A 26,706-nucleotide genomic window follows, 5' to 3' on the forward strand; every position below is an offset into this window, starting at 1 on the left:
AAGCTTTTCCTTAGACATTTGAGTAGCTTTATACTTATTCTAGCTACATATCTCTTTTTAAGAGTGCTTTAATATAGATTAATATAGGAAATTGCAATTTACAAGAGTTTCAGAAGAATTTAAACTTGATTGCCATCATTCCAGTGAGAATTATAAAGTAATGCCCTATTTTCTTAAGACCAAGGAAACAGCTAAAATATTATATGGAGTGGAAGAGAGCTAAAACATCCATTTAAATGAGTTATATCTTTATTTTTCATATTAAGTACTCTATTTTTACACTCTCAGCTCTATCTTCCTATTTATGCATGTTGACACTCATGCTATCCCTTCACAATTTAACAGAAAAATCTAGAACGAACTCAGTTATTAAAGTGAACTCCTTTTTGCCCTGAATGTACATGAATTTTGTTTGAAACTCACTTTGAAAAGAGCATAAAGTTCTTCTAGCTCATCAATGGTAAAGGAAGTTTCTGTCACAATGGTTCGTACCTATAAGAAGAATAAACACAATGAATTTCACAAACTCAAAAATGTCATAATGGGAAACTTCCTGATTTTCTTGTTTTAAATCATCTTCAGTCTGTTAAGCAGGAATTTGAGTTGGTAGGAGTGTAAGGAAGGATGGAGAAAGAAGGTCACATGCCATTTCTCAAAAGACTCACCACGTTCCGTTTTGTAGTATCCTCCAGTGTCTGGATCACCTTCAGTCTCTGTTTGAATCTCATCTGCTCAATCAAATCCGCCCGGATAGTTCCAAATTTCTGGAAAAAAAAACATTGGTATTTCGAGAAATCTGCTAAAGCACTCTATATCATGTCTGCAGGACTGATGGAGATAAATCCTGATACCCGTGGGAAATTTCTTGCCAAATGACAGGCCTCCTAGACTATACCTTTATTTACTATATGGCCTTTGTTTATTTTGAAGCCATTAAACAACCATAAATAACTAACAGAAAATTCTCATGCTTCTTAACATTTGAACCAAATTTCAAAGCCACATGAGTCTTCCTCAAATCAACAGTTCATGGGGAAGGAGAGGGTTAAATAAGGCTACAAGGGCCCTTTGTGGATGAAATAATGCTTTAAAGGAAGAACTTTCTTGGCAGGAAGAAAGGAAGTATATAAGGCTAACTATTAAATTGGGAGGTTGTAGGAAATGTTGGAGTGAGGCTTCCTGTCCTGATCTCTAGTTCAGTAGCATTTGCTCTCATTGGCAGACACTGAGGGCTAGCAACCTTTTTAAAATCAAGATGCCTAGCATTGCCTGAATGTTTGTTGAACTAAATTTCAAAAGCAAAACAAGTCTTCCAATCTGAAGGCAGAGAAAGAGTATATAAGGTTTTATCTCTCTTAGTGGTACAAAAGAAAAACAAAGAAATTCTGCATAAAGCATGAAGCTTAACTCATAGAAGCAATGCTGCAATGGTTAAAGACATTTAAAGGAAAAAGGAAAAGCTGACAGACAATATCAAGTGTTGGCAAGGGCATGGTGCAACCAAAACTCTCACATGCTGTTGCTCAGAGTATCAACTGGTACAACCACTTTGGAAATCTATCTAGCAGCATCTACTAAATCTGATACATACCTATGACCCAGAAATTCCTCCCTAAGTATATACCCAAAAGAAAGGTGTGTATATTTTTAACAAAGGACATAGAGTAGAATATTCATAGTGCCACTATTAGCCAAAAGCAAGAACCACTCAAATGCTCACTAACAGTAGCATTGTGGTATTATCACACCATGGGTTACAATGCAGCCATGAAAAGGAACAATTTGGACAAATCTCACAATCATAATGCTAAGCACAATAAACCAGAACCAAAAGAGCACATTCTGTATAATTCCATTTATGTGAAGTTCAAAAACAAAATCTATGGTGCTAAAAGTCAGGAGAATTATTAACCTTGGTTAGATGGATAGTGACAGGAAGGGGACACAAAGGGCACTTTTGGGGTGTGGCATTGATCTGGAAAACGGTCACATGGGTGTGTTAAACAGAAGGTTTAAAGAGTGCCTTTGTACATTCCATACCATGGAATACTACACAGAAATGAAAAAAAAGAAAACAACTACTGACGTAGACAATAACTTGGATGAACCTCAAAGAAATTATGCCAAATGAAAAAAGACAAATCTCTGAAGTCAGGGGGCCTGACTCTTCCAGCTCTGTTTTTCTTTCTCAAGATAGTTTTGGCTACTTGGGGTCTTTTGTATTTCCATACAAATTGTAACATGTTTTGTTCTAATTCTGTGAAAAATGCCATTGGTAATTTGATAGGGATTGCATTGAATCTGTAGATTGCTATACTACAAAGCTACAGTAATCAAGACAGTATGGTACTGGCACAAAAACAGACATACAGATCAATGGAACAGGAGAGAAAGCCCAGAGATAAACCCACGCACCTATGGTCACCTAATCTATGACAAAGGAAGCAAGAGTATACAATGGAGAAAAGACAGTCTCTTCAATAAGTGGTGCTGGGAAAACTGGACAGCTACATGTAAAAGAATGAAATTAGAACACTCTCCAATACCAAACACAAAAATAAACTCAAAATGGATTAAAGACCTAAATGTAAGGCCAGACAGTATAAAACCCTCAGAGGAAAACATAGGAAAAACACTCTTTGACATAAATCACAGCAAGATCTTTTTTTGACCCACCACCTAGAGTAATGAAAATAAAAACAAAAATAAGCAAATGGGACCTAATTGAACTTAAAAGCTTTTGCACAGCCAAGGAAACCGTAAACAAGACGAAAAGACAATCCTCAGAATGGGAGAAAATATTTGCAAATGAAGCAACTAATAAAGGCTTAATCTCCAAAATATACAAACAGCTCATGCAGCTCACTGTTTAAAAAAACAAACAACCCAATCCCAAAAATGGGCGGAAGACCTAAATAGACATTTCTCCATCATTTAATTCCTTTCTCCTGGTTCTGTTTATGCCTCACTGGCTACTCCTTTTCTGTCTCCTTTGCACACCCTCTCCATCTCGAAACCCTGGGGAGCCCCGGGGCTCAGCCTTCAGACCTCTACACACCTACTGCCTAGAGATTCCCTGTCACTGTTCGCCGCCTTCACTGTTACCACCTTGATCCAAGCCACTGCTGCCTTACAATAGCCTCGAAACTGATCTTTGAGGCACTGCCCCCCTTTATTTTCCCCCTACAAGCAAGAGTGGTCCTTCTAAATCCTGAGATATGGTACTACTCCCTTGCTCACAACTCCAGCGTTTTCACAGCTCACTTGGGGTCAAATTCCAAGTCTTACCAAGGCCTCCAAGCCCTACACCGTCTCCCTCCCTCCCCCAGCTACTTCTCTGATCACCTGCCACCACCCTTTTCTCACCCCCTCAGTCACCTTGCTGCTCCTCAAGCATGTCACGGTGGCTCCATCGCCAGCGGGGGCTTCTGCACCGGCCCCTCCTCTGCCTGGAAATTGCTTCCCTCAGATACAATGCGTTGGCTCCCCCAAGTCATTTGTGTCTCTGCTAAATGTCCCTTCACCAGACACACAAACCTCAGAGAAACAGCATATCCCCACCTTTTTTACCTGGCTGTGTTCTTTCTAAATTTTTTTAAAAATTAATTAATTAATTAATTAATTTTATTTTTGGCTGTGTTGGGTCTTCGTTTCTGTGCGAGGGCTTTCTCTAGTTGCAGCGAGCAGGGGCCACTCTTCATCGCGGTGCGCGGGCCTCTCACTATCGCGGCCTCTCTTGTTGCGGAGCACAGGCTCCAGACGCGCAGGCTCAGTAATTGTGGCTCACGGGCCTAGTTGCTCCGCGGCATGTGGGATCTTCCCAGACCAGGGCTCGAACCCGTATACCCTGCATTGGCAGGCAGATTCTCAACCACTGCGCCACCAGGGAAGCCCTGGCTGTGTTCTTTCTTACTTGAATTCACCATACCTCTCACCCCTTACTATGAGGGCAGAGACTGTGTCCTCCAGAGTGGAGGACAGGTGCTGATTCACAGCAAGCGCTCAACACTTATTTGCCGGACACACTGAATCCTCAGGATAATTCCAGGAAGTAAGTGCTCTTCTTATCTCCATTTCAGAGATGAGGGAACGGAAGTTTAACAAAAATCATTACCTGGGCATTAACTTGCCCGGGTGCCCGGAGCCGTGGTGCTGAAGCCCAGTTTGAATACAGGCTGTCTGATTCTAGCATTCGCACTCAGTGCCCCACCCCTGGGAGACTCCCCAGGGGTCACCTCCCTGACTTGCTACAGAGCACAGCTGGTACTCAATAAAGGCCTTGGGTTGCCAGATTCAGAAAATAAAATACAGGAGATACAGGATGCCCAGTTAAATTGTTGATTCAGATAAACAAGAGTAATTGTTTACTGTAAGTACGTCCCAGGCCATGTCAGTCCTGTATCTTATCTGACAACCCCAGAAACGGCATCTCTCTATAGGTTATTCCACATGGTGGACTCTGAACTATATAATTTATAATTTCCCCAAATTGGGGTTAACAGTGAAAAACCCCACCTTTCTAGTGCTTTCTATTTCTATCTATTCAATACTTTCCCTCTGTTTTGAAAGAGAACTGAGTTTTGACTCAGGCGTTCTTTTCCGATAATTAAGGCAAGAGCGTACACTGACATTTTGGAGCCTGGCCAGTGGAACTTTCACCACTTACGTGGTGGGAGGGTCTTGACCTAACAAACGCAGGGTTTATGCAAGAATTTTCTCATCTCCAGAGAAGCATCTTCTAAAGACCAGAATCCTCTCCATTATATAGAAAGACGCAGTATTTACTGCCACTTAGAAGCCAGAATTCAAAAGTTGTTAGTAGGAGTTGCCACTAGTGATGAAAAATACCATATTTAATTCACTCTGGGTTAAATCCTTGGATGGGATTTTACTCCCAGGAAAGGTAACTCTTTTGATCCTAACAGAAGAGTGGAAAGCACCCACTGCAAAGTGCATACTGAAGATGGAAGACTGGATTTACTTCAAACCAGGCTATAGTATGCCTTTGATCAACAAAAAAACATTAGCTGTGAGACAGAAGGAAACTAAATTTTCTTGCACTACAACTGGCAGGGACATTAAAAGGCCATGTAATTGGCTCCTTACAATAACCTTATGAGTTGCTACTGTTACTCCCATTTAACAGATGGGAAAACCGAGGTTCAGAGAGGTTCTATAAGCTACCCAGCATCCCACAGGGGCTGCGCTGCAATTTGAGGCACAGTCATTGGCTTTATAACTCCACCACCTACTGTTCTAGTGGCTAATAGGTTTTTCCTTATCTCTGGGTAGAAAAGAACATAAATTTTGGAGCAAGACAAAATTTGATTCAAATTCTTGTTCCTTCACTAATTAGCTGTGTGACTCTGGGCAATTCAGTCAAGTCTTCGGACTCCCAGTTTCTTCCTCTGTAAAATGAGACCCCAAAGCTGTCCTTGCAGAATTGCCCTTAGAGATAAAGATATATTAATATAAAGTACTGGTAAGAGCAACTCATAGTAAACATTGGCTTGGTGATCCTCACAGATTGCTAAAGAAAGAGTTATTTCCCCCCAAGCCTGACCTTCAAAAAGCCCGGTATGTTTTATATTTAATTAACGTCTGTTCCTTGACTAGAAATGGACCCTGCAGTTTGCTAGGCAGGACCAGGGACTGGCCACAGTAGAACACAGAACACAATGGAATACATACAATGGCCCTTCCATCTGGAGCAAATGGTCCCAGCCTGAAAGGAAACCCTAAACTCCAAGTTCCTGCCTAGTTATTTCCGGAGGATTTCTAAAGGAAAATGGGTAATGAGGAGGACTGGGTTGTGGTCTCCTCTCCTCCACCACCCACCTTTTTAGAGGGGCTCTGACAGAATGAAATGCTAAAAATAGGGCAAACAAACGTTGGCTCAGTAGATCCTGGAGGCTGCATTTCCATCACCCAAAACAAGGGAAATTCCAGAGGAATTTCAGTTCTGGCAAAAGAATGAATTCACTAATTTAACAATACTCTTTCTAACAAATAGAATTTAGTGATGGGTGTGAGGGAGCCTAAGATTATTTTAATTTTCTAAAATCTCCCCTTCCTTAAACAGTAAAATTATCCATCCTCATTTCCAACTCTTCTCCAACTCAATTTTTCTCTGAATGTTCCTGTGGCCTGTGTTTCGTTTTCCAATCTGATGCCTAACGTTTTTATGAGCTGAGAGACCATTTTCAGTGCAGGCGGTACGTCCTTTTTGTGCTGCTTTGCCCCCCTGCTTGCTGATACCAACTAACAGATAGGTTTGTAGCCCTTCATTTTGTTTGCTGAATGGGCTGCCCTCTAAGGCCCTCTGATCTTAAAGAAGTCTCAACTCACCGCAATATTCATACCCATGGGACACCTTCATAACTTTGTCAGAAAGCAGGCCCATATTTTGTAACTAAATTTATGTGTCTCAGGGGGACTATGTCATTGGAGGTCTTTGCCAAGCAGAAAGGGCTAGAAAAGCCATTGCCACATAAGGTAACTATGGCAAACTGTAGTATCTCCCTTGCTAGTCTATTCCTTCAGCTCTCCCCACTCTAATTTATTGCACAGGGAGCTTGAGAAATAATGTACTTGAAGAAAAACTCCCCTCAGTTTCCAGTGGCTCTTGGGTGCCTTGCAAATCAATTGGTGGTTTTCAGACTCTCCACTAACCAGCCTCTCCTGGACCAATTGAACTCCCGTCCGTACGTACATCTACAAGTCCATCTCCGTTCTATCCAGACAAACCCCCTTGGCTCTGGCTTTAATGCTGGGGAGCTCTTATTTGGCTCCTGACTGCCACTTCCTAATTGTGTGCCTTGGGAAAACTAGCTCTACCTCTCTCAAGTTAAATTTTCACCTTAAAATGTGTTATCGTGTACCTGGTGGGGCTGTGAAGCACCCGGCACCTGTCCCACACGAGGTGGGTTCTCCTTGAGTGACAGCTGTTATCATCACCCTTAAGGAGCTGACACTTTATTCTGAACTTTTAAAACTGTCTGTCCTTCTGCACAAACTCCTCCTGGCGTTTTATCAGCCACCTCCTTTCCCCGCTTAACATTTCACAGACGCCCCGGGCAAGTCGTCTTGAACGTGAAGAAACTGTGGTGGTCGTGCGTCTGCTGAAAGGTCTTTTATTAAAGTGCCCCGTGCCTTCCAGGAAGCTCATCTCAGTCTATGGGTGAACCTGAAGGCCGGGACTTTGTCTTCTACGTCTGTGTATCTAACAAAACTGCACACGGGGTGCACACAGAAGAAAACTGTCTCTCAGACTGTCCATACCTTTCCTTCCAGGAGGGGCTCGGTAGAACTTCACAATGAGCATGGCATTTATGAATCAAGTTACCATCTCTACTCATCAGGAGAAAGCTGATCAACTGGCATCAACCTAGGGATCTCAAGGCTGAATGTGCTTTCGGTATTTTTCCTACTTTTCTATTTTCCTGACTAATTATCCTGAAGCACAGAAAGCAATGAGTCGCCTGCTTCAGAACACCAGTGTTGTGCTGTATAACCAGGTTATAATGGGCCTCTGTGTCTAGTGGCCCCATTCTGCATCTAGGGCAGTGATTCTTAACCCTCACCAGGCTCTAGAATCACCTGGGAACTTTAAAAAAATATTTATTCTTAGGCCTCATACCAGAGGTACAAAGTTGACTGGTCTAGAATGGAGCCTAGGAATGTATATTTTTAAAAGCTTGGCTTAAAAAAAATTTTTTTAAGTGGTTTTAATGCACAGGCAGAATTGAGGACCATCAATCTAATAGGTGGGAAAAAAAAAGAAAGGCAAGTGTTTGTGGTGTTTTCTTTAGGATGGCCTAGAAGGCATTGGGAAGGCAATGGAAACTTATGAGCAGGGCAGTGACACTAAGCAGAGAAGAGAAAACAAAAAACCAATCATGTATTGAAAGGCCAGGTAATGTAGGCATTGCTATAAATAAACGGGGTTGTCTTCCCAGGCAGAGGAAGGAAACTGCTGCTGTGTCCTGTGATAGGATATTTGGCAGCCTAAGAGTCACCATTAGGGACCAGGCAGACAGGATGGAAATGGAGACCAGCCCTGGTCTTGTCTCCATTCTCCTCTCTTTCCTATTAAAAATGGGCCAAGTGCTGACCTCAGCAAGACCTTAGCTTATCTTCTGTCAAGAACAAAGCTGAGTTTCCACATATCAATCTTTATTACTTTGGTCTAGAATTCTCTTTAAAATAAAGGTTTCAGGGGATGCCTTTAGAAAAACAACCCACAGCTATAATAATAACTATTGCCTTCAGTCACATGGGCTCTTTTTCTGGAAAAATAATCATCCAAAATTTCTGACGGAGGACTATCCAAAAGTCCTGGGGCAATGATTTTTAAAAAAATGCATTATGATAATAACCAGTTTTGGAAAGAGTGAAGTGACAGCCATCCTTAATCTCTACTAGTGGAAATATAAATTGGGACAATTTTTAAAGAAATTGAACAGTGTGTGCCAAGAGCTTGGAAATAATTCATACTTTTTGATCTACTACTGTAAATCTATTCCTAAGAATGGACTCTAAGAAAAAATTCAGAGATGTATTATTCATGCACTAGTTTATCATATAATATCATACATATTATATACTATGTAAATACATAATAATACCATACAAATTTGCCATATGGTACTGAAAATTTGGAAGCAACCAAAATAAATGTCTAACAAAAAGGGATCAGCTAAATAACTTTTGGCACCTCATTAAAGCAGACTATTAAGAATTTACGAAAACCTGCAAACAATATATTAAATATCAGAGAATGCTCATGATATATTTTAAGTAAAAAATGGAATGGTACAAAACACTTTTTAGTATAAACTTATTTTTTAAGTGTAAGTTGCAAAAAATAAAAACATATTTGAGGACTTCCCTGGTGCCGCAGTGGTTAAGAATCCGCCTGCCAATGCAGAGGACATGGGTTTGAGCCCTGGTCCGGAAAGATCCCACATGCCACGGAGCAACTAAGCTCGTGCACCACAACTACTGAGCCTGTGTGCCGCAACTACTGAAGCCCGTGCGCCTAGAGCCCATGCTCTGCAACAAGAGAAGATACCACAATGAGAAGCCCGTGCACCGCAATGAAGAGTAGCCCCCGCTCGCCACAACTACAGAAAGGCTGCGTGCAGCAACGAAGACCCAACACAGCCAAAAATAAATTAATTAATTAATTAAAATAAAGTTTTAAAAAAACCATACTTGAGGGAAATATGGTGAGATGCTCACAGGATATAGTTTTTTCTTTCATATTTTTCTACAGTTTCTACTTTTTTTTTTACCATAAACCTGCATTACTTTTATGATTCTAAAACATACCAAAAATGTTTTGTTTTCAATATATATGGAGTGTTAATGAAAATTTTCTGAAATAATAAATTACCAGTCTTTCTCCCATTTTGAGTTAAGGACACACATTTCTGAAAAGATGTCTGGATCCATGCCGATTTTTTTAAAAGCACCACATTTTTGGTTCTCTTTAGGAGAGATTTTCCTCACCATTTCTCCCGTATCCAGGCTGTTGCTAATTGAAATGCTGACAATCGCCAGTCATACGATCCCAAAACATCAGGAGAGGGCCTAGTGTGCTGAGCGGAACATTCATGCTCTTTCTTAATGATCAGGAAATGAACAAACCATGAGATGTCATGGGCACTGAGTCCTGGGGGGCGCCACAAACCCCAAGTGCTATGTGGTACACAGGACCGTGGTTCCTTCACCTCTAGACGCTCGTTAGTTCTTTTATGGGATTCAGGACCACATCTGGGGTCATCACGGACCAGGAGGCACCCTCCCACACCCAGGCCAAGCGATTTTAGAGGAATCCTAGGACTCTGGTTCTTCTCTAGGATGGTGTAGAGTATTCTATGTGTCTTGGACGTAAGAGGATTGGCTTGTGTACTTCCCAGAAGCCCTAAGGACTTGGCATGAGCGTGGGAAGTGAGCTGATTTGTGCAGGCCAACCTCCCCACGCTTGCTTTCAACAGTCCCTCCTCAACCCACCCAGAGTTGAATAGGAGCTGCTACTCGATCAGGCTTCAGGGTGGGCAAAGCCAAGAACCGGAGGGCCTGAGCCGGTCATGCCAATTGCTCTGTGGTATTAGATCCATTCAGTATCCATCTCTGGAGCTCGAAGCTGTCAGCTGGCAGGGAGCTGCTTGCTTCGGCAACTAGTTCTCAGAAGGCGGAGGGAAGCAGGGACGCCCCTGGGTTAGCAATGGAAGCTGTGGTACACGTCCAGCCGAGCCCCTCGGGCTCAGCACTCAAGAGTGCTGTGATGCTCGGGCAGGGAACGTGACCTACCTCATAGGAAGTTCTGATGAGTCTGAAGATGTCGACCTCAGGATAGGGCTCCACATCCTCACTGAGCAGGGAGTGGAGATGAGGGATGGGGGGCAGCGTGCTGTCCTTATTGGTCACACTGTCCAAATACCTGGAAGAAGAAATGAATCCGGCATCACTGGGAGGCGAAATCCTTTACACCTGTCCACCCATTTGCTGCAAACTCTGCATATCAAAACAAAAGACTAAAATTTCCTTAAGAGCAGAATAAAATTTCCTTCACTTCTTTTTTTTAAAATTGTATTATTTTTTAAATTGAAGTAGAGTTGATTGCCTTCACTTCTAAAGACAAAGCATATGAAAAGAAATCCTCAGCCACAGAGAAAAGTGGGCATTATCATTACCATCAGGCCAATTAAGACTCGTGAAACCAAGGAAAAAGATACATGGAAAGTACAGGGAAGAGCACTTCCCTGGCGGTCCAGTGGTTAAGACTCCGTGCTTCCAAGCAGGGGGCCTGGGTTCGATCCCTGGTGGGGGAACTAAGATCCCGCATGCTGCATGGCGCGGCCAAAAAAAAAACAACAACAACAAAAAAAGGACAGGGAAGAAAACCCAAAGGTAGTTTTCAAAGTGAGAAATACCTTCCCAAAACGGTCATGGCCTCCCCATCGTCCTTGCAGTTCAAAAGTTTGTCCACATTTGCGTCCAGCACAGCCAGGGCCAACTGGAATATCACTTTGATTCCTTCATAGAAGAAACAGTCGACAACCACAACTGCACTCTCAAAGGGCATCACGCTGAGAAACAGTGTGAGGAACCAGGACAGGGAGATGGTAGAAATCACACCCAGGTCCTGCATGCAGTCATACAGCTGTGGGACATAGTCCCGGGCAAGTTCCTCGAAGACACCCTGGTCCACCAGGGCACCTGCAGTGGAGGTGGATGCAAAAGGCCATGGGTCAACCAACTGTACCTTCTCACTAATGAACCCAACCCAGTGGCTTGACGAAAATAATCCAGTTCACAACTGCTGCTGAGACAGAACTCTAATTACTGTGTTACTAGACCAAGGTGTCAGCACAGTCAAGTCACCAGATGAGTTCTGGTTACATCCTCTCTTTCTGGGGTCTTCCTCTCCTGCTTCTTTACCATAAGCGAGCAATAACGTGAGAACTCTAAAGGCTGTTGAAAAGGTCAATTTACAAAACTCTCCTGGCACACAATTACTTTTTTTGTTGGCAACATGATGTTCGGTTAGGCATGAAATGTATATCTAAGTAGCCTCATTTCTTGGCAAACTCTTTAAAAAAAAAAAATCGCTCTTCTGGATGCATGGTCCCCACATAGGAATCATTTCTCTAAACAACTGTTTTTTCAATTTAAAAGCATTCCAGCTGTAGACATTTCTGGAGAGTATTTCCAATGAGTCAAATTAGCGTGCAAAAGTTTAGAAATGAAAACAGAACACAAGAGGGGAGCATAAAGCATACCTTTTGCTACACTAGCAATGAAAAGCTTATCCTGCTAAAATGAATGTCTAACACTGGAGGGGATTATAAGGAGAAATGCCAATAATTTGTTTAAATGTTCACCACCGTTGTTTGCTTTGCAATGAAACCAGTTCTGAAAAATACCTTAGAAACTGAGCTCTGGATACATTTTTATATGCTATTCTGCCCACTCCTTTTTTGAATACTTCTGCTTTCCATAGATTCCATGCTCTTCATGAAAGAATTGTTAAACCTTTTTGGGCTGATGATCTGTGTGCTTGGTGTAGCTCTCACATGGCACAGACTGACACCCACATTGAGTGTTTTCTAAAAGAGTGAGACACGTGTATTCTCTCCATGGGGAGAAGCTCCATGGGGCTCCTTTGTGTATAATCTATATTGATTCAAGCCCTCTCGTTCGCATCTTAGAAAGCTGCAGTAGTCTGAAACTCTTTTGACCAATGGTGACTGGAAATGGGGTTCCAGCTGGTATCCCGGTTCTAGAAACATTTTCCTGATGAGATAAGGGTTAAAATGTTAACTGCATCCTCACTTACCAACCACCCTGGTGTTGTAGTAATCAGGAAGCATGCGTTCACACAAAGCCACCAGCAACCAGAAAGCTTCCTCCTCTTTGGCATAAAGCAGCAGCACTGATGTGACAATGTTCATGGCCTAAAGGGATGAAAGAAGATGTCATCAAACACATTTTACATTTTAACATACAAACAATTTTGTTAACCTGAAAAATGACTGAGTTAGTCCCACAGGGTCCAGCATACTTTTTCCGTAAAAAAACAGATAATAAACTTTTAAAGGCTTTGCAAGTACACACACATATTCTTCCAAGTTTTGTCTTCTTTCCAACCCTTTAAAAATGTTAAAGCCCTTAGTCCTTGAGCTTGTTAACTGTTGAGAGCCTCCGTGAACACCAATATTCACCAAGGGCTGAGGCCCCAATGCACGCAAACCCTCATTCAAAAAAGCTTTGTCCAAAGGCTATTTGACAAAGCTTCTAACCTGTTAAAAATCTCGGTGTTTTAAATCCTTAATTCAGTGAAGTAACTATTTCCTTTTTAATCTTCCATAATTGTGTCTAAACCAAGTACACATGGCTTGAGGCTCTCCTCGGGGAACAATGAAACCTTTCAAAGTTGGAGTCCTTGCCCATTATTTCCATCTGGATAAGGATGGTAGTGATAAGTAACAGGGATTTTATTCTAAAGTAACCTACTTTATTAAAAGATATTATCAGATAGCTCACAACCACTCAAGGCTCAACTACTTTAATGTCCTCTTAATTAAAAAGAGGAAGATCAAAAGATACATATGAACTCTATTATATTAGAAGGGAAGTCACTCCTGTACTTCTTTTGATCTTCTAGAAACCAGTAAGTGTTCATCAGGCTTCAACAATATAAATGTCAAAAAAGGAATTTTGGGGACCTCCCTGGTGGCGCAGTGGTTAAGAATCCACCTGCCAATGCGGGGGACACGGGTTTGAGCCCTGGTCCGGGAAGATCCCACATGCCGTGGGGCAACTAAGCCCGTGCGCCACAACTACTGAGCCTGTGCTCTAGAGCCGGTGAGCCACAACTACTGAGCCCGTGCGCAGCAATGAAGACCCAACTCAGCCAAAAATAAATTAATTAATTAAAAATAAATAAATAAAAGGAATTTTGGTCTAATAGGCTCTTTCTTGTAAGCCTTACTCAATAGCTTCCCAAGTGAAATCATTAGTAAAATTCTACTTGACAATTAACCTGCCTAGCCCACGATCATGGTCATGGTTAGTTCCTTAGTCATTTGGTCAAGGTAAGTTCTTTTGAGGGTCTACTTGGTAACAGGCTCTGGACTAAACATTGGGGAAGGGGGTACACAGCGGTGACAAGTCTCACAGGGCATAAATGCTGGGGTCAGAGAGAGAGAATAAAGACGTAAAGGTTGATTAATCAATTTGGATGTATATTTAAATTAAGTGCTATCAGAAAGATAAAATGTGGTACAGGGAGACCTGTGCTCTGTGTGTGTGTGTGTATGTGTGTGTGTATGTTTGTGTAGAGGTGTAAAGGAATTAAGCCTGCTTTATCTTTTAGCTAGATGGTCAGGGAAGGTCTCTCTGAGTATGTATGTGGCCTGTAAATCTAAGGACATTATCTCAGAGCTTCCCAATTTGTGGTATCTGTACCTAGTATAAGAGATAATTGTAGCGGGGATATGGGCAACATTTTTTTATACTGAATTAAGCATTTATTTTAAAGTGCCTTAAAATATAACCATAGCATATAAAAGTTACATTCTCAAGGACATTAGTTGCTTAGGAGATGCAGAGCAGGGGCACTGTGGAACCTAGAATCCAGGCCTGGTGCCCAGGCATGCTCAGGAACAGCTAGTGACCAGCTAGGTCACCAGACGGTGGTGGATCCAGAAAGGGCACTCTTGTCTCCTGGCTGAGAACCTCAGCGCAGTGGTTCTCAGCTCAGGGAGATTTTGCTCTCTGAGAGACATTTGTCAACGTCTACAGACATTTTAGTTGTCACAGTTGGGGAGTTCCACTGGCGTTTAGTGGGTAGATGCTATTAAACATGTTACTCAACAGGATTGTTATTAAACATCCTACAAAGCACAGGACCGTCCCACACAAAGAATTATTCAGTCCACAATGTCAACAGTACCAAGGTCGAGAGACCCTGGTGCAGTAATAGTTCTCTTAGCCATAACGCCTTTCTCATTACTTACTGGCTAATAAAACATTTTTTTAAAGTCTCACCCCTCTGTGACATTCACCTGGCAATACCCTATGTTAGGATTTCGAAAAGCATAAGCCGTTAAGACTCTCCTCAGAGCGGCGATGCCCATTTCGTTCTGGAAAGCTGGGTGTTCTGGGAGGGAGCGGTGCAGGTCCCTCTCAATCTCCTCCGTGGCGAGGTTGTACTTCCCCATGGACTTCTCCACGAGGTCTTCATAGTACCCGGGATGCGTGGCCTTCTCGTTGATAGCACCTGGGAAATACCCAACAGACGCAACATCAGAAAGTGGAAGCCCCGCCCTTGGTCTGTAACCACAGCTGACTGACCCAGACTCTTCACCTTCCTTCCCCTCAAAGGACACTTGCGAGATAATTATGAAATCCCATGATAACGTGTCCGTTGCAATCACGGCGAGATTGTAAATTCACTTCTGTCCTCCTTCCCTCTTCTCACTCCATAGTAAGAGGCTGTTTAAAAACCTCCCTACAGGGGCCTCCCTGGTGGCGCAGTGGTTGAGAATCCGCCTGCTAATGCAGGGGACACGGGTTCGAGCCCTGGTCCAGGAAGATCCCACATGCCACGGAGCAACTAAGTCCATGCGCCACAACTACTGAGCCCATGAGCCACAACTACTGAAGCCTGCCTGCCTAGAGCCCATGCTCCACAACAAGAGAAGCCACCACAATAAGAAGCCCACGCACTGCAACAAAGAGTAGCCCCCACTCGCCACAACTAGAGAAAAGCCCGCATGCAGCAACGAAGACCCAACACAGCCAAAAATAAATTAAAAAAAAAAAAAACACTCCCTATACTATATGATATCACTTATACGTGGAATCTAAAAAATAATACAAATGAATGTATATGCAATACAGAAACAGACTCACAGACATAGAAAACAAACTTATGGTTACCAAAGGGGAGAGGGAATGGGGGAGGGACAAATTAAGAGGATGGGATTAACAAACTACTATACATAAAATAAATAAGCAACAAGGATTTACTGTACAGTACAGGGAACTATATTCAATACCTTGTAATAACCTTAATGAAAAAAATCATAAAAAAGATAACTGAATCTCTATGCTGTATACCTGAAACTAACACAATCAACTATACTTCAATAAAAAAAATAATAATGATGAATTAAAAAAAAAAAACCTCCCTAAGATAGAGGTTTCCAACCTAAAAACTGTGTTCCAAGGAACTTCCACAGACAATCCTGAGAGGCTGCTCAGAGAAAAAAAGGGAGGTGGGCAGAGAAAGCCGAACTGAGGCCTCACCCGCCTCAGCCCTCCCTCAACCAAGCAGCTTTGCTTGTATTTTATTGGGGTTTTCCTTAGGATTTCACTTGAAAAAGGAGGGTCTGCTTCTCAAAATAAGTTTGAAAACTGTTTGCTAAAGCATAAGCTTCGAAGGGCTCACAAACAGTCATACTGAAGAGTAAGAGGAGATATTAGGATACACGGAGGAGTTCTAGCATTGCAGGGGGCGGGGAGGGTATCCCCGGCAGTGACGAGCTTCTGCTATGGAGGGGAGCTCCTCAGTGCTGGGGGCGAGGACGGAGAGGTGGGTGAGAAGCACTGCTGTGAGAGATTTGCATTTTATGATTCTTAAAGGCAGAAAAGGGGCTTCCCTGGTGGCGCAGTGGTTGAGAGTCTGCCTGCCAATGCAGGGGACACGGTTTCGAGCCCTGGTCTGGGAGGACCACATGCCGCGGAGCAACTAGGCCCGTGAGCCACAACTACTGAGCCTGCGCGTCTGGAGCCTGTGCTCCGCAACAAGAGAGGCCACAACAGTGAGAGGCCCGCGCACCGCGATGAAGAGTGGGCCCCGCTCGCCGTAACTGGAGAAAGCCCTCGCACAGAAACGAAGACCCAACACAGCCAAAAATTACAAAAACAAAAAAAAAATTCTATGAGAACAAAGTTTAAAAAAAAAAAAAAAAGGCAGAAAAACTCTGGATGCAAACATTTGAATCTAAATCTAGTTAAATATAATTTACGTAAGTATAAATTATATATACATACACATATATATAAATATATACAGATAAAAATACACATACATATATGTACATATTATATAATGAATAGGTACATATATGTTAAATATATATATGTATATATATACACACTATACACACACACACACGTATTTAATGACAGGGTAAACTGATCTGTGTTTCACTGATTAGAAATTAGACCCCTGGGCTGACCCAGTCCTTGCCACAGGTGGTCACCCAGAGAGCCAGCCTCATCACTCACACTTGCCCTGGAAAGGCAGTCTGGCTGACGGCAACTTAACATTGGCTTTGGCTCTCTTCTCAAGGGAGATTTGCAAGGACTTCTTGCCGTCTGGCCTGCACCTCACTTCAGTGGGTACAGCGAGCCAGGCCCTGGTACAGGGGTCCTAAGAGTTATGGGAAGCAGGGCAGGACCCAGGCGGGGCTCCCCTGCTGGGGGCTGGGCTCTCCCCGTGGGTGGGCTGGCCTCCAAATGGGCCCCATGCCCTGTGCACTGGGTGGAAATATGGGCTCAGTTCTCTACCCAACAGAGATGGTGTGTAGACCACAATACCCTTTGGCCTCACATAGCCCACCACAGTTAAAGAAAACGCTGGGTCTAACTCTGAATGTGTCTCTATAACAAGGCTGTGGACTGTCGTAGGCTGTTTCCCCGGCGGCTAATGTGTTTCATTTTCATCTAAAATGTGGCTGTAAATAACTTCCAATTTGAATAAAATGAAAATGGAATTTTTTGTTTACTCTGTCAGCGATCTGAATCAGGTTGTCAAGGTGACCTGTTGGCCGCACACAAGGAAGACAGCAGCCTGGATGGTAAGGATCTTCTTGGGCTGGATTGGTAGCTAGAAATGATTTGACTCAAATTTGGGTTTCTAAATGAGGAGCTATGGCTGCTCTACGTAAAGCAAATGAAAAACAAGACGTGTAAATGAGGATAGAACAAACTAGTTTTACATGAAACAGATAAAACCAATTATTTTTCAGGATTCTATCCCCCTACTTCTGAGATATAATATATCTCATTATAGGCAATTGCCATTTATATCCACTTTTAGAAAGAGCTACAGGTTTTTCTTTTTCCCAAAGGTTTTCTTGTAAGTCTGGTAACTATGCTTTTAATTTTAATGTCATTTTTAAAATAAAAGGTTTTGATAATAGTACTTGTGTCAGACCACCTCACATTCAAATAAAATTTTTCACATGGGCCTATTTAAGACGGTTACATTTCAAGCTTCTAACCAGGTAAAGTAACTGATTTATATATTAAAGACTGGTGACACCCAAAGGAATGCTCTGATGTTTGTGACAGAATAGATCCCTGGCATACACTGGATGTTTAGGCTGGGAGGAAGGAATGATGGGCTTAGCCCGAAGGACCTCTGGCTTCTGTAGCAGGGCTCAAAGGTTTAACCTGACGGTGTTGTATTTGGGCATGAGCCTGGCAGTGGGGCCAATGAGGATGGACACAGCTTTCCCATGGGTCCAGGACACGTCCCCTTCTGTCCTTCCCGGCATCTCCAGCTTGGAGTGTATGATCCAGGAAGGCTTTCGTTCCCAGGGCTGATTCTGGCCTCTCTTCCCGGTCTCCAGTGATAACCAGCAAATTCAAGAGGTGGCAAAAATCAAGGAGAAGCTTCTTCTATTCCTTCATTTCTACCCTCTTCCCCATCCCAACGAAGACTCTGACGGAGTGCCACACTTAAACATCCTCAACGAAGCTGACACAGCTGGGAAAGGAGAAAAAGGACTCCAAAAATCACAAAGAATTATACTCTTTCTTCAGTCTCCATTTTATCCTAAATAGAGGTAGTGAAGGAATAGAAGAGGTTATGAGGACTCGAGGGATGGTGTCTTCAACATCTGGTCTGTTGAATATGTGTCCTGTATTTTTACTGAGGGAATTCAACACTCTGGCAAGGAACTGCGATCTAGCACTGAATCAGGAGGTTACATATTTGAAAGAGCCCTGAGGCACGATGGAAGGCGGAAGGGCAGCCCCGGGGTCCCCAGTGCTCCCACCCCGAGCCCGGCCATACCTGACAGTAGCAGCCAGAGCTCCCCGCGCATGCTCTCGGGGACGCCCTTCAGCACCAGGTCCCGTGTCTTTTCCGTGCGGTACATGCAAATCCCTTGCCCGTACTCAGCAAAGTGAATCTTCCAGGCTTGCTCTTTCAAAAACTCTTTGGCCTGAAAGGGATAATGAAGCATCACTACATCCCAAAGTACTTCGACAATGGTTAGGACAAGTTCGATGGAAGGTTAGAACATTTTCCCTGGTGAATGGAGCAGTTAAGTTCTGGACAGAACTCATGAGAACAAAGAACTCAGATTTTCTTGAGTCCTTCCCAGATAGGACACATGTATGCCCGTGGATCTGCCATGAAATTTTCTGGCCTAGGGTCAGAATTGTACTTACCTGAGATGAGTCAGCAGAATGCAAATGATATTTATGGCTTTATGTCTATACCTCCAAGTGAAACAGTGGATGTTATTTAAACGTGGCCTGAGACATTATGTACTTATTTGTTGGCTGACTTATACAATAGTTAAAAACAAGACCAAAAAATGTCAGCTGTACCCTCTATAACTCGTCTCCTTCCATGATGAAGCCACTCTGAAACCCAGTGACATATAACCATGTCATTATATGTTATATTTGTATGTCATTTGTGCTTCTTCAACAAAATATCCTTTACTTGTAGGAAAATATCTATTGACATATTGATGAGTTTACTTTTATTTAAAAAGATCGAAACAGTGGATGTTATTTAAACGTGGCCTGAGACATTATGTACTTATTTGTTGGCTGACTTATACCATAGTTAAAAACAAGACCAAAAAATGTCAGCTGTACCCTCTATAACTCATCTCCTTCCACGATGAAGCCACTCTGAAACCCAATGACATATAACCATGTCATTATATGTTATATTTATATGTCATTTGTGCTTCTTCAACAAAATATCCTTTACTTGTAGGAAAATATCTATTGACATATTGATGAGTTTACTTTTATCCGAAAAGATTTTTTAAACGTTATCTTTCTAATATAGAAAGTTCTGGGCAAGAGGAGGCGGCACCCACCAACTTCGGGTTGAACTCCTCGGGAGACCGCCGCCGATACATGGTCATCAGGGTCTGTGTGGCCGTGGGGATGCTGTTGCCATTGAGGTTAAACTGGCGCTCACCGTCAGCATCAGAGCTCGTGCTTCTCTGGGGACTGGAGGAAACGAGGCTGCTGGGCCGAGAATACACCTGCCGATGCAGAGAGCAACAAGATGCTGCAACCATTTTGGCTACAGAATCTACTTCTTCAGCGTCCTCTGGACGGACACCAAGAGCTACGTCATGGTTCCCAAGAGGTCTCTTGTGACGTGACAAAACAGGAGAAAGGCAGCAAGCCAGCACTTTGATGGGGATTGGATGGGGTCATGGGCCACAGAGCTTCAACGCCCAGAATAGGTTTCCTCTGTAGTTTAGACGCATTTTTACAACAAACTGGTTGGCCACGTGTCTCTCTGATTAGTATGCATGCAAAGCATGATGTGGTTGAATCAGCTGCTCATGGGACCACCTCCCTCACCTCCTCTCTAGTTTCTGGTGCCTCAGAAATGCTTACAGAAGCTTGGAGCAGGGAGACAGGGGCAGGGATGTTACTCATGAGCTCACCATTTTTGCAATGTATTTTAGCTGCTAGCAAGTTGCTCTATCACTTGAGCTAATTACATATCTTTCAGGGCCCCAGTTTCCCTGGATGTCTAGGGCCTAATTCAATCGGGATATAATTTGTATTTTATCATCATAAAATCATCATAATGATGTTGTATTTCAGTTTTGAGTGACCTCTGTACCATTCCCAACAAGGTCACTTATATAGACCAGAGTCACTTGCTATGTAACCAGGACAAATTACTTAATAATGTTTTCAACAGTGAAAGAAGAGGGTTAGACCAGGTGATCTCTAAGGTTCTGTCCGGCTCTATGATCCCAAACATAAACTCCATGAGATTTAAATGAGATACTGCTCTGGACATCAGAGTAGGTGGTTCATCTTAGCACAGCTGCAAAGCTTCAAGATCAAACTAACAGACAGGGAGGTGAACACCCCCGGGGAAGAGTAATAAGATGAGCCAAAACACCTGCAGATGCCTTCCACAGACCTCATCATCTGAACTGTTGTAGCTTCCTGCAAACTCTTTGTCCGAGTATATTTTGGAGGTCGTCTGTTGCAGGAAATCAGAGATCCTCTGCACTAGAAAGTCTCTGTCTCTCAAATTGGCAAACAGGAACGTCATCCTGTTCTTGGTGCTGATGGATAAAGGACTGGGGAGCACGCTGGAGCTGTCTGCCTTTTCTACAATCGTCACCTGAAAAGAAACAGGACACCAAGAGTATTACTTTCCAGGGATTATCCGACAGCAACCTCTTAGCAGCACTGGAAAGAACACAACACTTTTAAATCTCTGTAGAAACCTCCTCTATTTTATTGAGGCAAGTTGAGATTCTTTAGCCCTGTTCCAATAAAATAAAACAGCTCATAACAAATCAAACTGGAGCTGGAATCATCTTGCTGGTCTTTCTAAATTAGTAGTTATAAATCGAGAGTGATTTTTGCCCCCCAGGAGACATTTGGCAACATCTAGAGGCACTTCTAGTAGTCACAAGTGGAGGGCACCACTGGCATCTCATAGGTAGAGGAAGGGATACTGCTAAACATCTTGCAGTGCACAGGACCCAGGACAGCCCGCCCCCAACAAAGTCCGGCCCAAGATGCCAATAGTGCCAAGGTTGAGAAACCTTGTCGTAAAGGAATTCTTTGATTTTCATTAAAATTTCATGGAACCATAAGAGGGAGGACTCCTAGCTGTTGCTTCATCTGTAAGAGACAGAAACAACCGATGACACTGGGTCCTTTTACCAGCTTAATGTGGGGATGGCTTTCAAAACACCACCAATCCTTCAAACGTCTCATTTAGACTCCAGGGCTTTGCATCCCTCACCTCTTACCACTTCAAAGTTTTAAAGGCTCGATTCTGAACAGACATGACTTAAACAGCTTAACTGCAACCCTATCTGCATTGGCTGACTCTGTGTGTGTGTGTGTGTGTGTGTGTGTGTGTGCGCGCGCACGCGCGCACGCATGCATAGCATGTGTGGTGAAGTAAGTCTACCACGTCAGGAGAAAAGTAGGAAAGAGGGGCATGTGTTTTAGTTTTGAAATGACGACATATATTTGGTGGTTTATAATAGGATTTTCATCAACTGGAAACTAGGATAAATGCATTACAACTTTTTTCTTTAGCACATTAGGAAGAAAATCTCAAGGCCAGCCCTAGATAAATGGTTTATTTGCAGCAGCTCTGACTCTGTAGAGTTAAGTTTCTTTCCCTTCTTCATTTCCACATGTAAGCAGTCTAGACAGGTTCAACTTCAACCTCTTCATCAGCATTTTCATGTGAAATACATTTCCTCCCAAGCAGAACTTTAAAAACTTTTCTCCCCTTCAAGGCTAAGGAACTTCTTGGAATTGCCTAAAAAGTTGCATGGTCCCAAGTGCAAACAGGTATTACTGGGGTCCATAAAGGGAAAAACTGCAGGACCTGTCTTCTGTTCTCAGACTTCATAAATATGTACAAGTTAGATATATATTTAAACTTTTTAAAAGGAATCTCCAAGATACCTGGAGTTGAACATAAAAGTGTTTTTTTCTCCCAATGCAAAAGAAGCTAGAGAAATTGGGGGAAAAAACCCAACTTCTTTACCATAAAAAGGATTTTCCCATGACACTTCAGACATGTGTTAAACAATGCTTATTTTAAAAGACTGATGAAAACTTCCTTTTCTCTCAGTAGATTTTTTCTGATTCTTTTAGTCACCAGGCGTCTGCGATTAAATGACAGATGTCAAGAGAATGAAAGGTTCAAGTTCTGTGCCTAAAACACAGACATCACGTGCATCGTGATGAAGTCAAAGTGCAAAGTCCTGTATCTGGCAGGATCATGAATACAGAGACAGCAAGAAAGCACCCTCAGAAAACCTAGGAAGGTTCCCACGGGTTACAACCTATTTTTCACTGGCAAATGAGTTCTAGTAGAATTCTACCCCATAAGCTTTGTGCCACCAGGAACAGGCAACAGCTATATCCGAGTATTCTACAGAATAATGAGACATGTTTTAGTTACCAACTTGGGTTATAAAATAGATCAAATTGGGGCTTCCTTGGTGGCGCAGTGGTTGAGAATCTGCCTGCCAATGCAGGGGACACGGGTTCAAGCCCTGGTCTGGGAAGATCCCACATGCCGTGGAGCAACTAGGCCCGTGAGCCACAACTACTGAGCCCGCGCGTCTGGAGCCTGTGCTCTGCAACAAGAGAGGCCGCGATAGTGAGAGGCCCGCGCACCGCGATGAAGAGCGGCCCCCACTTGCCGCAACTAGAGAAAGCCCTCGCACAGAAACGAAGACCCAACACAGCCATAAAAAAAAAAAAAAAAAAAAAAAAGTTCTGCTGTAGCGTAGTTTCAGTAGCGTTTAAAATAGATCAAATTTAATCAAATCTTGGTGTGTCATACAGAACACTTACAAGGTAATTTATAATTGAAAGAAAAGAGAGACTTCATCTGGAATCTCTAATGGGGACCTTGATCACTTCACTTTATCCTCCTGCTTTGCTGCCTCAGTAATTTCTATAAAATCTACAGCAATAAGATTCTGTGTAAATATTTAACATGTATCGATTTGGTCTACCTTAAGTCTGTATGTAGAATATATATTAACAATCTCCAGTCAGTATTTCTACTTATTTAGAAAAAATTAAATAGAACAACAATTCCTAGTCTACACAATCCTAAAAGTAGCCGTTCCAAGGAGGATGCAGTGTTCCCATGGAGGTTTCTGCTGACGAATCAGCTTAACTCAGTTCACAGAGACACCATCTCTACTCAGACAGACCCGGACGGAGGGTGGGAGCCTCGTCCTAGTGTTTTTCTGTCATTATCATACCTAGAGGTAATAAAAATTACATTAAGTCCTTTGCTTCTTCCATTAGTCGAGGTTCGGGATTGACCATGAATATACCTCAGCGATCCATCAGGTTAAAGGACAGGGCACTGCTGGCTCATTGAGCATTTCTTTAAAGCTGCATCCTCCAACCACAACACACTTTATTTTTAAATGCTACCTCTACCATTGTCCCTCTTCTGACTTACCCTGAAATGTGACTGAATGATCTTTGCCCTATTGCCTGTTGGGGAAAACTAGCAAGCAGAAGATGGGCTGAGGACATTAACCTCTACTCTCTCACTTCCCCCAAACTCTCACCATCCTATTATCAATCACACTAAAACGTACACAGAGCGCCTGGACCAAACCGGGAGGTGGGGAACAGGAGATAAGACGTCTGGACAGCAGCTCCCAGCCCCTCTCTGCTCCTGAGTTCTCTCTGGATAAACAGAGTGATGACTCACTCAGATTCATAAATGACACATTCACGGTACATTCTTAATCCCAGGATGGGTTTCCCTAGCCAGTCCAGGTCACTCTGCTTTACTATGTTCAGGCAGTACTTGATGAAGAACATATTTAGTGGAAGCCTTGTTACTACATATGGTGATAGATGTTAACTGGACTTATTGTGGTGATCATTCTATAATATATACAAATATCAAATCACTACTTTGTTCACCTGAAACTAATATGTTATGTCAATTACACCACACACACACACACACATACACACACACACACACAGAGTTTAGTAACTCCCTAAGACAAAGTTTGCTGGAAAAAGTCATGAAATGCCTTTCAGAGCCAATTGTAAGTCCGGATGAATTATCCATCTCAGAATTCACTCCCAACAATTCCTGGCCTCCAAATGTGTTATAATACCAGTTAGCTCACCCTATAAGAAGGAGAACTAGATTTTTCAATTGCTTAACATTTTGCACTCTTTTTGATCCACCAGTTAAACTTCTAGGAATTTATCAATTAAGGAAAATTATACATATAATTGGGAGAAAACGAAAAAGAATGCAAAGGTCCAAGCACAGGTAACCTAAAAAGAAGAAATAAGTTATACATATCCATTAATGGAATAATATGCAGTCACTAAAAGTTACATTGTAAAAGAATATTTTATGATATGGGGAAAAGTTTAGTGTACGCCCACTGTTAAGGTAATTAAGAAAAAATAAAAATTCTTTATGTTTTATATCTAAATAATATAAATGACATATACACAGCAATGTATAGAAAGCCTGAAAAGCTGTACAGCAGAATGTTAACATGGTCGTCTTTGAAGGATGGGACTAGTACTGAATTTTGTTTTCTTTTTATTTGTATTTTTACAAATTTTCTGTGATAATGATGCAATATTTTCGAAACAAGAAAAAAAAAGAAAATTTGCATATATAAATGATTTTTTTTTAAAAAAAGAAAAGAAGGCAGAAGGAAACTTGAATCCTTTACTATAGAGAATCTTAATAAAGGGTCAATCTTGATTAAATAGCCAAAGCTTCTAAACGTCTTAATTTCTAGAAAAGGACCAGAGTAGGTTGAAAGTTACCAGGTCAGAAACTGCGGGTCTGCCAGCCCTTGACATCCTAACTTTGAGTCCCTTCTCAACCCCAAACAGCAAGGCTTCCATACAAGTACCAGAATAATCTATCACTGTGAGGACACGACAGAACCCACCTCCACCCCAGATACAATAATAATGTTTCTTAATCTTCACTGTCTATAGGCATCAGCCTGGCACTCTATTAAAATACAGACTCCAAAACTTGCAGAGATCCAGAAGATCTGGGGTGGGCTCAGGAATCTGCCACTGTGGCCAGCGGTCCCAGTGGTTCTAAGGCAAGGAATCGACAAACCGGACAGATCTGAACACTTGGCTTTCTGATTCACAACCTAGACTGTCTCCTCTAAAGACCAAGCTGCTCAGGCTGTGAGTCAGGTGTAGTAACTACATTTTCTAGCTTCTGTATTTGATGTTTTCACATCTTGGGGCCTTTTTGACCCAGAGTTAGCCAACTCCTGGAGATAGTAAAGGACTCACCTGTGAGCAGGCCTTTTATAGGCAAACCAACCAATCCAAGCCCATACCCCAGTGACCTCCTATATCTGCTCTCACACTCAGGGCCACATTGACCTGCCCTCATCACCCCAGGGCCAGGTACTAGACAACGAGGGATAGGCCCTCTGCCCTGGAGCCTGCCAAAATTATTCAACTTGCCAATCCTAAGCCTGCTTACCCTGCCTCGCCTGTTTCTTCCCATGGAAACCACAATAAAGGCTCTTGCCCATGTTTTCCCCTGCTCCTCTGCCGGCTGACTCACCCTGGTGCTTCCCTGCGTGGTCCCCACGGCATGGCGTGCCCCCCCTAGTGGAATCCGTGAGTATAACAAGCAATCTTTTCAATGACAGTCATCTCCTGCTCTGTTGGCTTCACCTTACCTGAACAAGAATGAAATCTACATTCTAAAATACCAGGCTGTCTCTGGAAGAAAATATCTCGCAGGTCCCATGGTCACTCCATAACAACAAATAAAAGAGTGGCAGATTCCACCAAAGAATTATGAACACTCACCTATGGTTAAAAGCCAACTCACTGCTGGTAAAAGATACACAGAAAAGTATTACCAGTAAAACTCTTAAAATACCCTAGAAGATCCATTTTCACCTGCCACTTACCTCTCGGAGTGGGATAATGAGGCTGCACAGGTTTTCCTCCTTGCTGGTAAAGCAGATGTAGTTTGTGGACACAAACATCTGCCCCAAAATGTGCATTTTGTTGAATGGAGTCCAGAGGGTGCAGTCTGTGTGGCCATCTAATTTTTCATCTTTGGGCAGCCGGAAAAGTGCACGGTATCTCTCACTCTTTGCCCTGGCATCCAGATCGCTGGAAAGCAACAAAAATAACTCACCCCACACAAAATAAAAGTTTCAGTACCTCTAAATGATGCGGCAATGGAGGTTCCCCAGTCCATCTTTCCCCTCCTCCATCTTGTGAGACTTATTCCTACCTTCTTGGCTTTCTACTGGCGTTAACTCCAAACTATGACCCAAAAGCATAATGAAATTATTTTAATATATTTAGGTCCCTTGTGTAGCCATTTTGCAATCAGTGTCTGTGAATGTCAAAGGA

At 42.6% G+C, this 26,706-nt stretch overlaps 1 protein-coding gene across 3 annotated transcripts in view; it reads right to left on the reverse strand.

Moving 5' to 3' along the window:
- Nucleotides 1-26,706, reverse strand: part of TBC1D9 (TBC1 domain family member 9) — a 110,574-nt gene that overhangs the window by 16,429 nt on the left and 67,439 nt on the right. Inside the window, exons 6-15 of one of the 3 annotated variants that reach the window (XM_036853141.1) lie at nucleotides 26,253-26,460; nucleotides 20,726-20,932; nucleotides 19,650-19,820; nucleotides 18,602-18,752; nucleotides 14,577-14,791; nucleotides 12,347-12,464; nucleotides 10,941-11,226; nucleotides 10,318-10,447; nucleotides 666-764; nucleotides 424-492 (exon numbers count right to left, since the gene is read on the reverse strand). In XM_036853141.1, the coding sequence (XP_036709036.1) occupies nucleotides 424-492; nucleotides 666-764; nucleotides 10,318-10,447; nucleotides 10,941-11,226; nucleotides 12,347-12,464; nucleotides 14,577-14,791; nucleotides 18,602-18,752; nucleotides 19,650-19,820; nucleotides 20,726-20,932; nucleotides 26,253-26,460 (1,654 nt within the window). Of the gene's footprint in view, nucleotides 1-423; nucleotides 493-665; nucleotides 765-10,317; nucleotides 10,448-10,940; nucleotides 11,227-12,346; nucleotides 12,465-14,576; nucleotides 14,792-18,601; nucleotides 18,753-19,649; nucleotides 19,821-20,704; nucleotides 20,933-26,252; nucleotides 26,461-26,706 lie in introns of those variants that run through there. The other 2 variants (XM_036853140.1, XR_005020003.1) reach the window with 2 other exon arrangements.

This window comes from Balaenoptera musculus, chromosome 5 (genome assembly GCF_009873245.2).
Source record: "Balaenoptera musculus isolate JJ_BM4_2016_0621 chromosome 5, mBalMus1.pri.v3, whole genome shotgun sequence".
NCBI lineage: Eukaryota > Metazoa > Chordata > Mammalia > Artiodactyla > Balaenopteridae > Balaenoptera > Balaenoptera musculus.